The 13,768-nt window shown below is 35.2% G+C and overlaps 2 protein-coding genes across 2 annotated transcripts; one reads left to right on the top strand and one right to left on the bottom strand.

The window, feature by feature from the left end:
* LOC104714948 lies at positions 5,808-7,853 on the top strand. The gene has a single exon (XM_010432411.1). It carries the CDS (start codon positions 5,808-5,810, stop codon positions 7,851-7,853), a length of 2,046 nt encoding a protein of 681 aa, XP_010430713.1.
* Positions 13,222-13,629, bottom strand: LOC109126576 (defensin-like protein 293). The gene is made up of 2 exons (XM_019230259.1): positions 13,540-13,629; positions 13,222-13,448 (listed from the first exon to the last, which is right to left on the bottom strand). The coding sequence occupies exons 1-2, from the start codon at positions 13,586-13,588 to the stop codon at positions 13,222-13,224; spliced, it is 276 nt and encodes a 91-aa protein (XP_019085804.1). The 5' UTR covers positions 13,589-13,629.

The following is a 13,768-nucleotide window of genomic DNA, read 5'->3' as shown; positions in this document are numbered from 1 at the left end:
TTTTTCAGATTTAAATGAAGTTTCACGTCCACAATTTGTGACCGTTTAGAAGAGTGACGTGTCGGTCAATTCAACTATACAACAAAACTTACATTTTTTAACCACACCAGTCTTCCATTAAACCCAAATTCAAAACCGTTAACTTTCTTTCTAATTCTTAGAATCTTAATCCAACGGCTATAATAAAAAGACGACACTAAACAACAACGTTAGCCAACATTAGATTACGCCCACCTCCTCCTTTTCCTTTTTCTTGGATAAAACATATTTCGTTTAAATTAAAAAATCTAGCTGTTGTGCAATTATTCAGAATTTTGCTATACAAAAAAAAACATGGAATTATCTAGATATTTGCAAGAAACAAAGGTTGTAAAATCATCGTAATACGGAAAGTACAATATTTGTTGTTGGAAATCCAAAAGGTTTAAATTTAAGGTAAATTAAACATGTTAAACATGTTTAATATAGTTAAGTTATAAACATTTCACTACAATCATATTGTATATCCACTTTTATTAATTAACTAGTATTACATGATGACATTGTTATTGAGCATATAAATCACTTGGTTTAATAAATAAAGATCAATTATTATAGATGCAAAGTCTTTCATCCATCAAAACAAAACGCATTTGCAATTGAAACTATTTTTTATAACTGCACCAAGCTTTTACGTATGTTATATTATGAAGAACAAATTCTATCAAAACACAAATGATCGAGAGGCTAGCTAGCCCGGACACATTTTGATATCATATAAGAAGACTTTAAATCTTTCACCATCTTAAGTTTGTTAAGCTTCCCAAAATGAGTTGATGAACTCATACAATGGCATTTTCCCCTTTTGCATAGAGCTTCCCTACTTCTGCAATTGGCGGCAGCATTGCATTCTTCTCTGGTCTTGCAAGGGGCAAACGTTTGAGCAACTGTGAAATATATCAGTCCACACTAAGATATGCTATATGTAAAAATCTAACAAATATTTAGCTAAAAAACTTGTGAGAGATTTAGAAACTTACAAGGTATCAAGAGTAAGAGGAGGAAGAAAAATACTACTTTTGATGTCATTTTTTTATGATTTGAGTATAATATCATAATATTTTTAAAAGAATTATGACTTCGGTCTTGCAATTTATATTGTACATCTTTTTGGGTAAAAGAACATTGATTTTTTTTCTTTAATACTGGATGGACCTTAATTATCATATGGGTTATTAAAAAGAGTAACTATATCCATCTAACATTTATCAAAATTTAATGATTAAGATATTTTTTATAACACATATAAAAATTTTACTTAAACTCAATTTATTATATTACTCTTTTTCTGGCTGATTATAATACCTCAACTGTTAGACATTCATATATTTTGATATTTTATTCTTTTCGCTCATATATTGTGAAGATACCGAATTCATTTGACATCAAACTCACTCGCTTACATGATCTAATTTTATTTTATTCACTAAAAACGTGTGTTTAGTTATACAATTTATTAATAAAAGGTTAATTGGTTATCCTTACATTTTGATGATTATATTAATGTGTCATAGCGATTGCAATGGACCAAGCATCGAAACAAAATAAAATAAAACATAAATCACTATTACCTTATCAAAAGGTGAATGCATGATATCTAAAGACTTGGTTATATAAATAACGATTATCGTCACATAAGAGAAGACGTTTAAAATTCTTGACTGCTCACAAGTAGCAAAGTTCATAAAACCCCTCTAAATTAAAATCAGCAAAATTTGCTAACATATATAATACTAAACATGGTGCTTCTATGTTTGAATCCCTATTGCGACAAAATTTTGGTTGTTATTGTGTTTATATAGTGACTACAACGTAACAGCAGGAAAACGCATTACCTAATAAACTACTCTATTTTAGTAATGCACTATGCATTTTTTAAAACAAAGTATATTTTAACAAGTACATATTCCTTCCATACAATATGGTCCTGACAAGTTTTCGCAACGAACAATCTTACAACAATATACGATGGCACCAACTTTTCCATTGAGATCTTACGGTAACGATTAGCTCCGTTGTTGTGTTTCATCATTTCCGGCTATATGTGTCAATTTGTCTAGCTCTGATGTCAGTTTAGTGATCGATCCTGCTCAATTTTGTAGTGGTTCCTCTCGATTCACAAGTTTAATTTGGTAGTGGTTCTTCTCGATTCAGATCGAGATCTAGCCTCGATCGCAAGGTGATCTCTAACCTGATTAGTGACTATGATTGAGTTATACTCTGTTTGTGGAGAGTGGAAACAAAACGATAGAGGAGTCTGGGATTTTGCAATTGATTCTAAAAAAGGAGGATCTCTTAGTGAAGTAGATGAGAATATCACATATAAAGTTTTAGCTGAGATGATAATTGAAGATTTTGGACTTGATTGTTTAGTGAATAATATCAAACTTAGCTGTAGGCTTTCTTCAAGGATGAATTTGATGGTAGAAGATTCTCCACCAATGTATTTGCGAAATGATCGTCAAGTAGAGACGTTTTTCAGGAGGTTTCAAGATGACCCTGAGTTGAATCGTTTATGTGTAACAGTAAGTGAATACACTGTAGTTTTCTTACTGCATTAGTATGTCTTTCCTATATTTGATGTTTTTTTTTTTATGTAGCTGCCTATTGATTCTAGGAATGTTGAGTCAGCTACTTTAGAGAACAACCGATGCATTCAAGGTTTTCAGTTTTCGAATAGTGATATATCTGTTGCATCAGTTCGTTATCTAACCAAGGTAAACTAGGCTCTATTTTTTTACTCAAAAAACAATGTCTTCCATTAAACCCAAATTCAAAAACCGTTAACTTTCTTTCTAATTCTTAGAATCTTAATCCAACGGCTATAATAAAAAGACATTAAACGACAACGTTAGCCACAATAGGAGTTATTATATTACGCCCACCTCCTTTTTTTTGGATAAAACATATTTCGTTTCAATTAAAAAATTTAGTTATTATGCAATTATTCAGAATTTTGCTATATATAAAAATAAACACATAGAATTATCTAGATATTTGCAAGAAAAAAAGGTTGTGAAATCATCTAAGCAATAAGAAAAGTACAATCTTTGTTGTTGGAAATCCAAAAGATCTAAGTTTAAGGTAAATTAAACATATTAAAAATGTTTATAAGTATAGTTAAGTTATAAACATTCCCTACAATCATATTGTATATCCACTTTTATTAATTAACTACTATTACATGATGACGTTGTCATTGAGCATATAAATCACTTGGTTTAATAAAAGAAAGATCAATTATTAATTATGCAAAGTCTTTCACCCGTCAAAACAAAACGCATTTGCAATTGGAATTTTCTATAATTGCACCAAGCTTTACATATGTTCTATTATGAATAAAATTTTTTATCAAAACACAAATGATCGAGAGGCTAGCTAGCCCGAACACATTTGATATCATATAGATAATCACTATCAGTTTTTCGCCTTGTACGGCTTTAAATCTTTCATCATCTTAAGTTTGTTAAGCTTCCCAAAATGAGTTGATGAACTCATACAATGGCATTTTTCCCTTATGCATAGAGCTTTCCTGCTTGTGCAATTGGCGGCAGCATTGCATTCTTCCCTGGTCTTGCAAGGGGCAAATGTTTGAGCAACTGTGAAATGTATCAGTCCACAATAAGATATGCTATATGTAAAAATCCAACAAATATTTAGCTAAAAGACTTGTGAGAGATTTAGAGACTTAGAAGGTGTCAACAGTAAAAGGAGGAAGAGAAATACTACTTTTGATGTCATTTTTTTTATGATTTGAGTATAATATCATAATATTTTTAAAAGATTTATGACTTGGGTCTTGCAATTTATATTGTACATCTTTTTGGGTAAAAGAACACTGATTTTTTTTCTTTAATACTGGATGGACCTTAATTATCATATGGGTTATTAAAAAGAGTAACTATATCCATCTAGCATTTATCAAGATTTAATGATTAAGGTGTTTCTTATAACACATATAAACATATTACTTAAACTTAATTTATTATATTACTCTTTTTCTGGCTGATTATAATACCATAACTGTTAGACATTCATATATTTTGATATTTTGTTCTTATCACTCATATATTGTGAAGATACCGAATTCATTTGACATCAAACTCATTCGGTTACATAATCTAATTTTATTTTATTCACTAAAAACGTGTGTTTAGTTATACAATACTAGTATTTGACCCGTGCATAAGCACGAAATTTAAACTGCTGAACTTATATAATAAATTCTTAATTGTGTGCTATTTTACTATATAGTAAATTCTTTGACACATTTGTGACATAGCAAGCAAAATTTTGCAGTTAAACTTCAATCATTTTTTTTTGTTACTACGCATGGTTACTGTTGGCATTAATTTAAAATTTAAAATATCTACTATAAACTTAGATGAAGTAAAATATTATAATTTTATTAACAAAGATAAATATATTTATAATTAAGCCGATGCCATTAGACTGTATAAAATAACTAATTTTTCCATGTTTATTGTTGCAAAAAGGAAAAAGAAAAAAAAAACAACGGACTCACCAGGCACCAGCCAGACTTTGGTCTTCCAACTTTTTTATCTATTGTATGATCAACTACTTTAACATGTATTTTGTACATGTTGATCAAGAGAAAGAAACATCATTCTTAAAGTCTCATACTTAGCTTGATAAAATTGTTAAGGCGAATGATAGCTTACTTGTCGATGTTTCTTGATTGTTGCAAGTGTCGCATGAAACACTATGTGTCAAATTTCTTGCAAAAGTAAGGCAAGTACTTTCCTAGTGTTGTGAAATAAAAATAAGATAAGTATATCGCCCCTTTATATAAAACAGAGATGAATATATATACAAATTAATACCTCAGATTGTAGTAATCTGATCAATAGATTTCCAGCTGCTTAATGGGAATGAATCTTTTACTTTTTGGCTCAGATTAGGTGTCATATATTGAGAAACTCAAAAAGCATCGTTAGAATCACTATGGAGCATCCTGCAACATTTTAAGAGTAAGTAAATATATTCATAACAATTATAGTTATCTAACAAAGAATATGCTCACTGCTTTTTAATTTCATAAATATGGAGTTTTTGCACAGATAATTTACCTATAAAAAAAGATGTTTTGTTACATGGTGACAAACAAAAGAGATATGATAAATTAGTTATACGATGGACTTTGTTACCATTGGAGTTTTTGCACAGATAATTTACCTATAAAAAAAGATGTTTTGTTACATGGTGACAAACAAAAGAGATATGATAAATTAGTTATACGATGGACTTTGTTACCATTATATTTCTTGGTCTTCATAAGAATCCTAAGAAAATTATTGGCCCTGCACTATTATTTTTATATACATAAGACATCTTCATCATGAAAAAGGTACAACATTCTGATAGACTAAAAGTTCCAGTAGCTTTCATGAAGAGGAAATTGAGGACAAAAGGGAGAAGAGCAAGACAAATGGAGAAGGTCAAAAGTGGCTAGAGAGGTCAAACATTTGGAATCCAGTAGAAGGTTTATTATTCAAATAAAAGAGCTTGGTATTGTTTAACCAATGCTGCGTCGTTTTATCAGTAGCCCTAGTAAGGGATTTGTAATAAATACAGGAGCCTTAGTTAGGTTATCCTTATGACATTAATAATCAAATAACATTTCTATCTTCTCTCTTAACTCTCCGCCGTAATAGGCGCATTACTCTCTTCTCACTCTCTTTCTTCACTGTTCTAAATCAGGTTAAGGGTTCGACCTTAACAAGTGGTGCTTTCATTGAGAGATTTCCATGGCTCCTCAACAAAAGGATACCGGGAAAAACATTTCAATCGAAACTAGCGAGCTCGAGTTATCCTCCCAAACCTCACCGTCGTCTCCTTCGCTTGAACAACGAGTCAACAAACACGATGCTGACATCGAGTTCATCAAGGATATGCTCCACAAGATCCTTCGCAACCAAACGCTTGGGGTTATCACTGAGTCGTCTATTCCTCCAGGGTTTAACAGCCCACCACCGGCGGTTCAGACTCAGCTGGTTACGACGCCGATGAATGGGTCAACTAGTCAACCGACAGTGGGGATTCTACCAAACCTGGAACAAGAATCTCACCTCAAGCCGTCGACTTTGAGATTTTCGGCTCCACCGCCAGAGCAGCAAGCGGTCACTCAAGGTTGTGTGTCGGAATACCCTAACCGTCCCATGGAGCTGCCTATGTTCGAAGGTAAGAGTCCTGAAGATTGGCTTTTTCGGTTAGAGAAATGCTTTGCGAGTAGAGGAACACCGGAATATGCTAAGATAGATCTGGCAATCTCTTGTCTTACTGGGTCATCTGTTACTTGGTGGAGAATGGCTTATGGTAGACAACGGATTGGTAGTTGGAAAGATTTTATGGAAAGGTTCAAGGTACGATTCAAACCAAGTAGAGGGTTATCGGTTTTGGATCAACTGATGAGTATTCACCAAAGAGGAAGTGTCGAGGAGTATCGTGAGCAGTTTGAGGAGTTAGCAGTGGAGTTGCCTCACGTCTCTGATGATGTTTTGGAGTCTGCTTTTCTGCAGGGTTTGAGGAAGAGTATCAGGGACCAAGTGGTTCGTTGCAGACCTTTTGATTTGGCGGAGATTGTTGATACGGCGAAGCTAATTGAGCACCAGGAGAGTGAGAACACTAGTCTGCAACCGAGACAGACAGTGAGATCTTTTTACTCACCTACACATGGTCAGGTAGTGAGCTCTTCTCGACCAGTGGATCATTCCCAGGGCAAGCGTCCTGTGGAGAACAATAGAGAGTTCAGGAAAAACCAAGGGGGTCAAGAAGGTCGAAACTCCAATCCGTGTAGGCATTGTGGTGACAGATGGTTTCCTGGTCATCGCTGTAAAACTCAGCCGAAGCTAAAGTGTCTGGAAGTGGCTGAGGAGGAGAAACAATACTGTGATGCGGTTGAAGTTCAGCAGCAACAAGAAGTGTTAGAGGATGAGGCTGAGGAACTACAGGAGTATGAGGTTCTGTCCCTTAGCTCCATCTCAGGACTCACTGATGAGAAGTCTATGCGCATGATGGGTAAGCTTGTGGATAGGGATGTGGTAGTCCTGATAGATTCCGGCGCGACAAGAAGTTTCGTAGATTATGGTCTGGTACAAGAGTTAGGGTTAACCATATCAACTACAAGACCCTTTGGTGTTCCAGTGGGAGGTGGCCGGATACTGAAAGGAAAAGGTTGCGTATCAGGTACACTGTTGGGCATACAAGGTGTAGAGATCATGGAAGAGTTGCTGGTGATAGAGCTCGGGAGTACGGATGTAGTGCTGGGATATTCCTGGTTAGCTACATTGGGGGATACTAAAATTAACTGGCTCAACAGAACCTTAAGTTGGAAGATTGGTCCTCGTTGGGTGACAATTGTGGGTGATCCAGCTCTCAGCAAGGAACCAATATCATTACGTTCCATGGAGAGGGTTATTCATCATGAAGGAGAAGCGTACTTGCTAGAGCTTACCACTATGTTCGATGGAAAGAAGCCATTGGACAAAAAGATCCCTGAAGTTGCAGCAGTACAGACGTTGATCAAGGAGTACCAGTCGGTCTTCAAGATGCCTCTTACCTTTCCCCCACCGCGAAACAGAGAGCATGCAATCAACTTACAAACCGGGACCTCCCCAATCAACCTGCGCCCTTATCGCTATTCATTTGTTCAGAAGAATAAAATTGAAAAACTGGTGCAGGAAATGCTCGACGCTCAAGTGATCAGGCCAAGCGTTAGTCCTTACTCAAGTCATGTCCTGTTGGTGAAGAAGAAGGACGGGGGATGGCGGTTTGTGTTGATTACCGAGCACTAAACAAAGCAACTATACCGGATAGGTACCCCATTCCTGTGATAGAAGAGCTTCTAGACGAGTTGCAAGGAGCGAAGGTGTTTTCTAAACTCGACCTTAAGTCCGGATACCATCAAATCCGTATGAGAAGCAGTGATGTGGAGAAAACGGCTTTCAAAACTCACCAAGGGCATTATGAGTTCTTGGTCATGCCTTTTGGTTTGACAAATGCCCCTTCTACATTCTAAAGCATAATGAATGATCTCTTCCGGCCCTATCTACGACGGTTTGTTTTAGTCTTTTTCGACGACATCCTCGTGTATAGCGCCAGCCTTCAAGAGCATCTGCAACATCTCAAGGTGGTTCTCGACTTGATGCAGCAGAATAAGTTTTATGCGAATTCCAAGAAGTGTTCTTTTGGGAATGCAGAGGTCTCGTATCTGGGTCACAAGATCTCAGCTGAAGGAGTAGCTGTGGATCCTGACAAAGTGGAGGCAATGCTGCAATGGCCCACTCCCAAGAACATCACGGAATTGAGGGGATTTTTGGGTTTGACAGGGTACTACCGTCGTTTCGTCAGGAGCTACGGACTAATGGCACGCCCCTTAACTGAACTACTCAAGAAGGGAGGTTTTGAGTGGTCTGAAGAGGCAACAAGGGCTTTCCATAGCTTGAAACAGGCGGTCACCAGTTTACCGGTTCTAGCTTTACCGGATTTCAGTCAGGAGTTCACAATCGAAACAGATGCTTCGAGTATTGGAATTGGTGCCGTGCTCTCACAAAATAAGAGACCCATCTCTTTCCTCAGCCAAGCATTCTCGTCAAAGGGAAGAGTCAAATCTGTGTATGAGCGGGAGCTGTTAGCAATCGTGATAGCAGTCAGTAAATGGAAACATTACTTGACGGGACCAGAATTTGTGATTAAGACAGATCAGCGAAGCCTCAAGCATCTGCTTGAACAGAAAGCAGTTTCTTCTGTTCAGCAAAGGTTGACAGCCAAACTCATTGGACTCAACTACCGCATAGAATATAAGCCGGGTGTGGAAAACAGAGTTGCAGATGCTTTGTCGAGGATTCCAGTGTTGGAGAAACTACAACAGCTAACCCTGAACTCTCCTTTAAACTTGGATAAGGAGGAACTGTTGAAAGAAATTAAACAAGACCAAGAACTGGGAACCATATTCGCAGCACTGGAAAACAAATCACTAGATCATCCAAGATACAGTCTCGAGAGAGAGGTATGTTGTACAAGAATGGTTGTCTGGTCATTCCAGCGGGATCTCCCTTCATTCCAAAATTGTTGGAGCAGTTCCATGCGAGTTCGATAGGGGGACATGAGGGAGCTTTAAAAACATTCAAGCGGCTCACTCAGGAAGTTCACTGGAGGGGTATGAGGAAGGATGTAGTGAACTATATTCGAAAATGCCAGACTTGCCAAGAAAAAAAGTACTCGACCTTGTCGCCGGCAGGGTTACTCTCTCCTCTACCAGTGCCTACACAAATTTGGACAGACGTGAGCCTTGATTTTGTGGAAGGTTTGCCAAAGTCAAAAAGGTTTAACTCAATATTGGTGGTAGTGGACCGCTTAAGCAAATATGGACACTTCATTTCCTTAAAGCATCCATTTACTGCGAAGACAGTAGCCGAGGCCTTCATACGAGAAGTGGTGAAACTGCACGGGTTCCCTGAGAGGTTGGTGTCGGATAGGGATCGTATTTTTCTCAGTAGTTTCTGGTCCGAATTGTTCAAACTGCAAGGAGTTTCTCTGAACCACAGCACTGCGTACCACCCTCAGTCTGATGGCCAGACTGAAGTAGTCAATCGATGCCTAGAGACTTACCTGCGTTGTTTCACAAGTAGGCGACCTTCAGGTTGGGCTCAGTGGCTACCGTGGGCAGAATTCTGGTACAATACCTCGTACCACTCTGCTATTCAGAACACACCCTTCTTTGCAGTTTACGGCCGTGAACCACCAAGGCTCATTCGTTATGGTGACACCCCTACTCCGAATGCAAATGTCGAAGAGTTGCTGAAGGATCGTGACAGTCTTCTGGTCGAGTTGCGAGAGAACATGGAACTGGCTCAGACTCGTATGCAGAAAGAAGCAAATAAGCATCGCAGGTCAGTAGAGTTGGCAGTGGGTGACTGGGTTTATCTGAAGCTAAGACCCTACAGACAGAGTTCTCTGGTACAAAGGAGGAATGAGAAGCTGTCTCAGAGATTCTTTGGTCCTTATAAGATATTGCAGAAAATTGGGCGAGTAGCTTATAAGCTGGATCTACCTGCTCACAGCAATATCCACCCAGTCTTCCATGTTTCTCAACTGAAGTCGGCAATTCCAGCTCCGTATCAAGCTCAAGCGTTGCCACCGATCTTAACACCTGACCTCGAGTGGGCTACAGAACCAGTTACATTGTTGGACATTCGCAGGTCAGCTCAAGGTACAGAAACGGAGGTCTTGGTACAATGGAAAGGGTTGCCAGTGATAGAAGCTACTTGGGAATCACTTACAACTTTAATGGAGCAGTTTCCTGATTTTGATCTTGAGGACAAGATCAGTCTTCTGCGGGGGAGTATTGATAGACTAAGAGTTCCAGTAGCTTTCATGAAGAGGAAATTGAGGACAAAAGGGAGAAGAGCAAGACAAATGGAGAAGGTCAAAAGTGGCTAGAGAGGTCAAACATTTGGAATCCAGTAGAAGGTTTATTATTCAAATAAAAGAGCTTGGTATTGTTTAACCAATGCTGCGTCGTTTTATCAGTAGCCCTAGTAAGGGATTTGTAATAAATACAGGAGGCTTAGTTAGGTTATCCTTATGACATTAATAATCAAATAACATTTCTATCTTCTCTCTTAACTCTCCGCCGTAATAGGCGCATTACTCTCTTCTCACTCTCTTTCTTCACTGTTCTAAATCAGGTTAAGGGTTCGACCTTAACAAGTTCAAGGATAGTTCGACTGCGAGAGAAATTAAAGAATAAAATATTTAGTAATTTGAGATAACTATTTTATCATAATAGTTATAATATGACTAACCTGAGACCTTTAAGTTGAATACCAACAACTTCGACATATTTCCTGAACAATCTTTTTCAGTAGTCTCACTCACACCAACAATTTCTCCAATAATATCTGAACAAAAAAAAAAATTACACATTACCCCTTCAGTTATCCTTTATAAATAATTTCAGTGTAAAATGAAATGTAAAAATACAGAAATAAAACATACCAATGAAAATGTGCGGGAAACAAATGTAAACACACCCAAATGTTTATGTACCTTTCATCTGCAATAATAAATTCGATGCCGAGAATTATTCCAGGTTGACCTTTTGACTAAAACAATACATATCATTGTCAGGGATATTAGATATGTGATATTCCATTCTTTTTCTAAAGAATTTAGATGTGAAACATGAGATCATTCGAATTAATATGAGTAGAGAAAATGAATGAATATGAAGAAAAAAAATTAAACATTTATCTTTCTGAGAATTTTAACTGTAGGTTTATAAAGAAATGGAGAATAAAAAAATAGAGAAACAGAAAAGAAATCGAACTAATTTGAATTAAGGGGCATTCTCAAAAATGCCCCTTTTTCCATATCCCTTTTTAAAAATACCCCTTCATGTTGACTATTTTTAAAACTACCCCTCTTTATATACAAAATGACCAAAATACCCTTTTTGAGTGACAGCAAGAATGTACAGTCATCAAAATCAAAAATATTTTCCTGCCAAAAAAATTTCCCGCCAAAATCGAAAATTTTTCCCGAAAAATTATTTTTTCCCGCCAAAATCGAAAATTTTTCCCGCCAAAAATATTGAAATTTGTACATTTTAAAAACATTGTAAACGCTTTTAAAAATTTAAAAAGCGTTTACAATGTTTTTAAAATGTTTTTAAACACATTGTAAACGCTTTTAAAAACCTTGTGAATGCTTTTAAAAAGCTTGTAAATGCTTTTAAAAGGTTTTTAAACACCTTGTAAACGCTTTTAAAAACTTTTTAAAAGCATTTACAAGGTGCTTAAAAACCTTTTAAAACCCTTTTAAAAATCTTATAAAAAATTTTACAAGGTTTTTAAAAACATTGTAAAAGCGTTTACAATGTGTTTAAAAACCTTTTAAAATCTTTTTAAAAACCATTTGAAAAACTTTTAAAAACCTTTTAAAAATCTTGTAAAAGCGTTTACAAGTTGTTTAAAAAACCTTTTAAAACTCTTTAAAAAATCTTGTAAAAGCCTTTACAAGGTGTTTATAGCTTTTATAAGGTAGAAACCTTATAAAACCTTGTAAATTTTTTTTGGCGGGAAAAATTTTGGCAGGAAAATTTTTTTGTCGAAATTTTTTATCAAAAATTTTTTGGCGGGAAAATTTTTTCGAAAAATTTTTGGCGGGAAAATATGTCGGAAATTTTTTGGCGGGAAAATTTTGTTTTTCTTTTTATTCGAATAAAATAATTTTCATCTAAGGGTAAAATGATCATTAAAAATTAAAAGAGAGCAAAAATAAAAATGGCCAAAAAATAGGGTATTTTTAAAAAGGGGTATATCAAAAGGAGCATTTTTAACAAATTCTCCTGAATTAAATAAAAGATGAATCAGTTATAAGTCAGATTGAACGATAAATAAATATTTGAATTCTCGATGAGCAAGAAGACAATAAAAACAATAAATAAATATTTGGTCTAGGATTATTCATTTATGGGCTTGATAATATGGTTACAATTGCCGTTTCTATCTTTTTGTCTCCGTTAAAATAGGACATAATTTTTTGTTTGTTTTTTTTCCTACTTTTTTTACACAATCCCTTATTTTGTTTAATATGTTTTTTAAAAATTAATTTATAAAATAAAAATCTATGTGTCAGATTTTGACTAGTCATGTGACTTATGCTTTTTATGATAAAGGATATTAATAAAAGATTAATTGGTTATCCTTACATTTTGACAAAACGTGGTCCTTACATTTTGATGATTATATAAATGTGTCTAGCGATTGCAATGGACCAAGCATCAAAACAAGATAAAATAAAATAAAATAAAACATAAATCACTATTACCTTATCAAAAGGTGAATGCATGATATCTAAAGACTTGGTTATATAAATAACGATTATCGTCACATAAGAGAAGACGTTTAAAATTCTTGACTGCTCACAAGTAGTAAATTTCATAAAACCCCTCTAAATTAAAATCAGCAAAAATTGCTAACATATATAATAGATTAATAGTAAATATGATGCTTCTATGTTTGAATCTTTATTGCAACAAAATTTTGGTTGTTATTGTGTTTATATAGTGACTACAACGTAACAGCAGGAAAACGAATTACCTAATAAACTACTTTATTTTAGTAATGCACTATGCATTTTTTAAAACAAAGCATTTTTTTAACAAGTACATATTCCTTCCATACAATATGGTCCTGGCAAGTTTTCGCAACGAACAATCTTACGACAATATTCATCAAAGTCACAAGTCCACATGTTACACTGTCCAGTCTTTCCTGCTTTTCCTTTACACCATATGCCATCACAATCATTTCTTGATCCGCACAGTGGAATATAGCTTCTACCCATTTTTCTTAATGCATTGGTTTCATGTAACAAAAATGTACCTACATGATATTCAAACGAATTTTTTAAACATGTTGCAAAATTGATGTTGTTATAGATGCATGTAATAGAAATTTAAAGAGGGAAACTTACAAGAGATGAGAAAGAAGAAGAGGAAAAGTGATGTTAGTCTAGACGCCATTGATAGAATAGAAGATGGAAAAGTTTTGTTTTTCTCTTCAGATTTTGTATGTTTAGAGGAATGATTTAGATGACTATATATTGTAACTTTTTTATTGTGTTCTTTGAAGCGTATTTTCAGTGTTTGACTGTTCAAACATTTATTGTGGTCTTTGAAATGTTTTTATTGTTTTCTCATTGA

Source organism: Camelina sativa, chromosome 9 (genome assembly GCF_000633955.1).
Source record: "Camelina sativa cultivar DH55 chromosome 9, Cs, whole genome shotgun sequence".
Taxonomy (NCBI): Eukaryota; Viridiplantae; Streptophyta; class Magnoliopsida; order Brassicales; family Brassicaceae; genus Camelina; species Camelina sativa.
This window is presented reverse-complemented; position numbering and strand designations above follow the sequence as displayed.

Coding starts and splice junctions, on each gene's coding strand:
- LOC104714948 (XM_010432411.1), top strand. CDS start 5,808: ATGGCTCCTCAACAAAAGGATACCGGGAAAAACATTTCAATCGAAACT.
- LOC109126576 (XM_019230259.1), bottom strand. CDS start 13,588: ATGGCGTCTAGACTAACATCACTTTTCCTCTTCTTCTTTCTCATCTCT. Junction 13,449..13,539: donor CTTCTTCTTTCTCATCTCTT/GTAAGTTTCCCT, acceptor AATATCATGTAG/GTACATTTTTGTTACATGAA.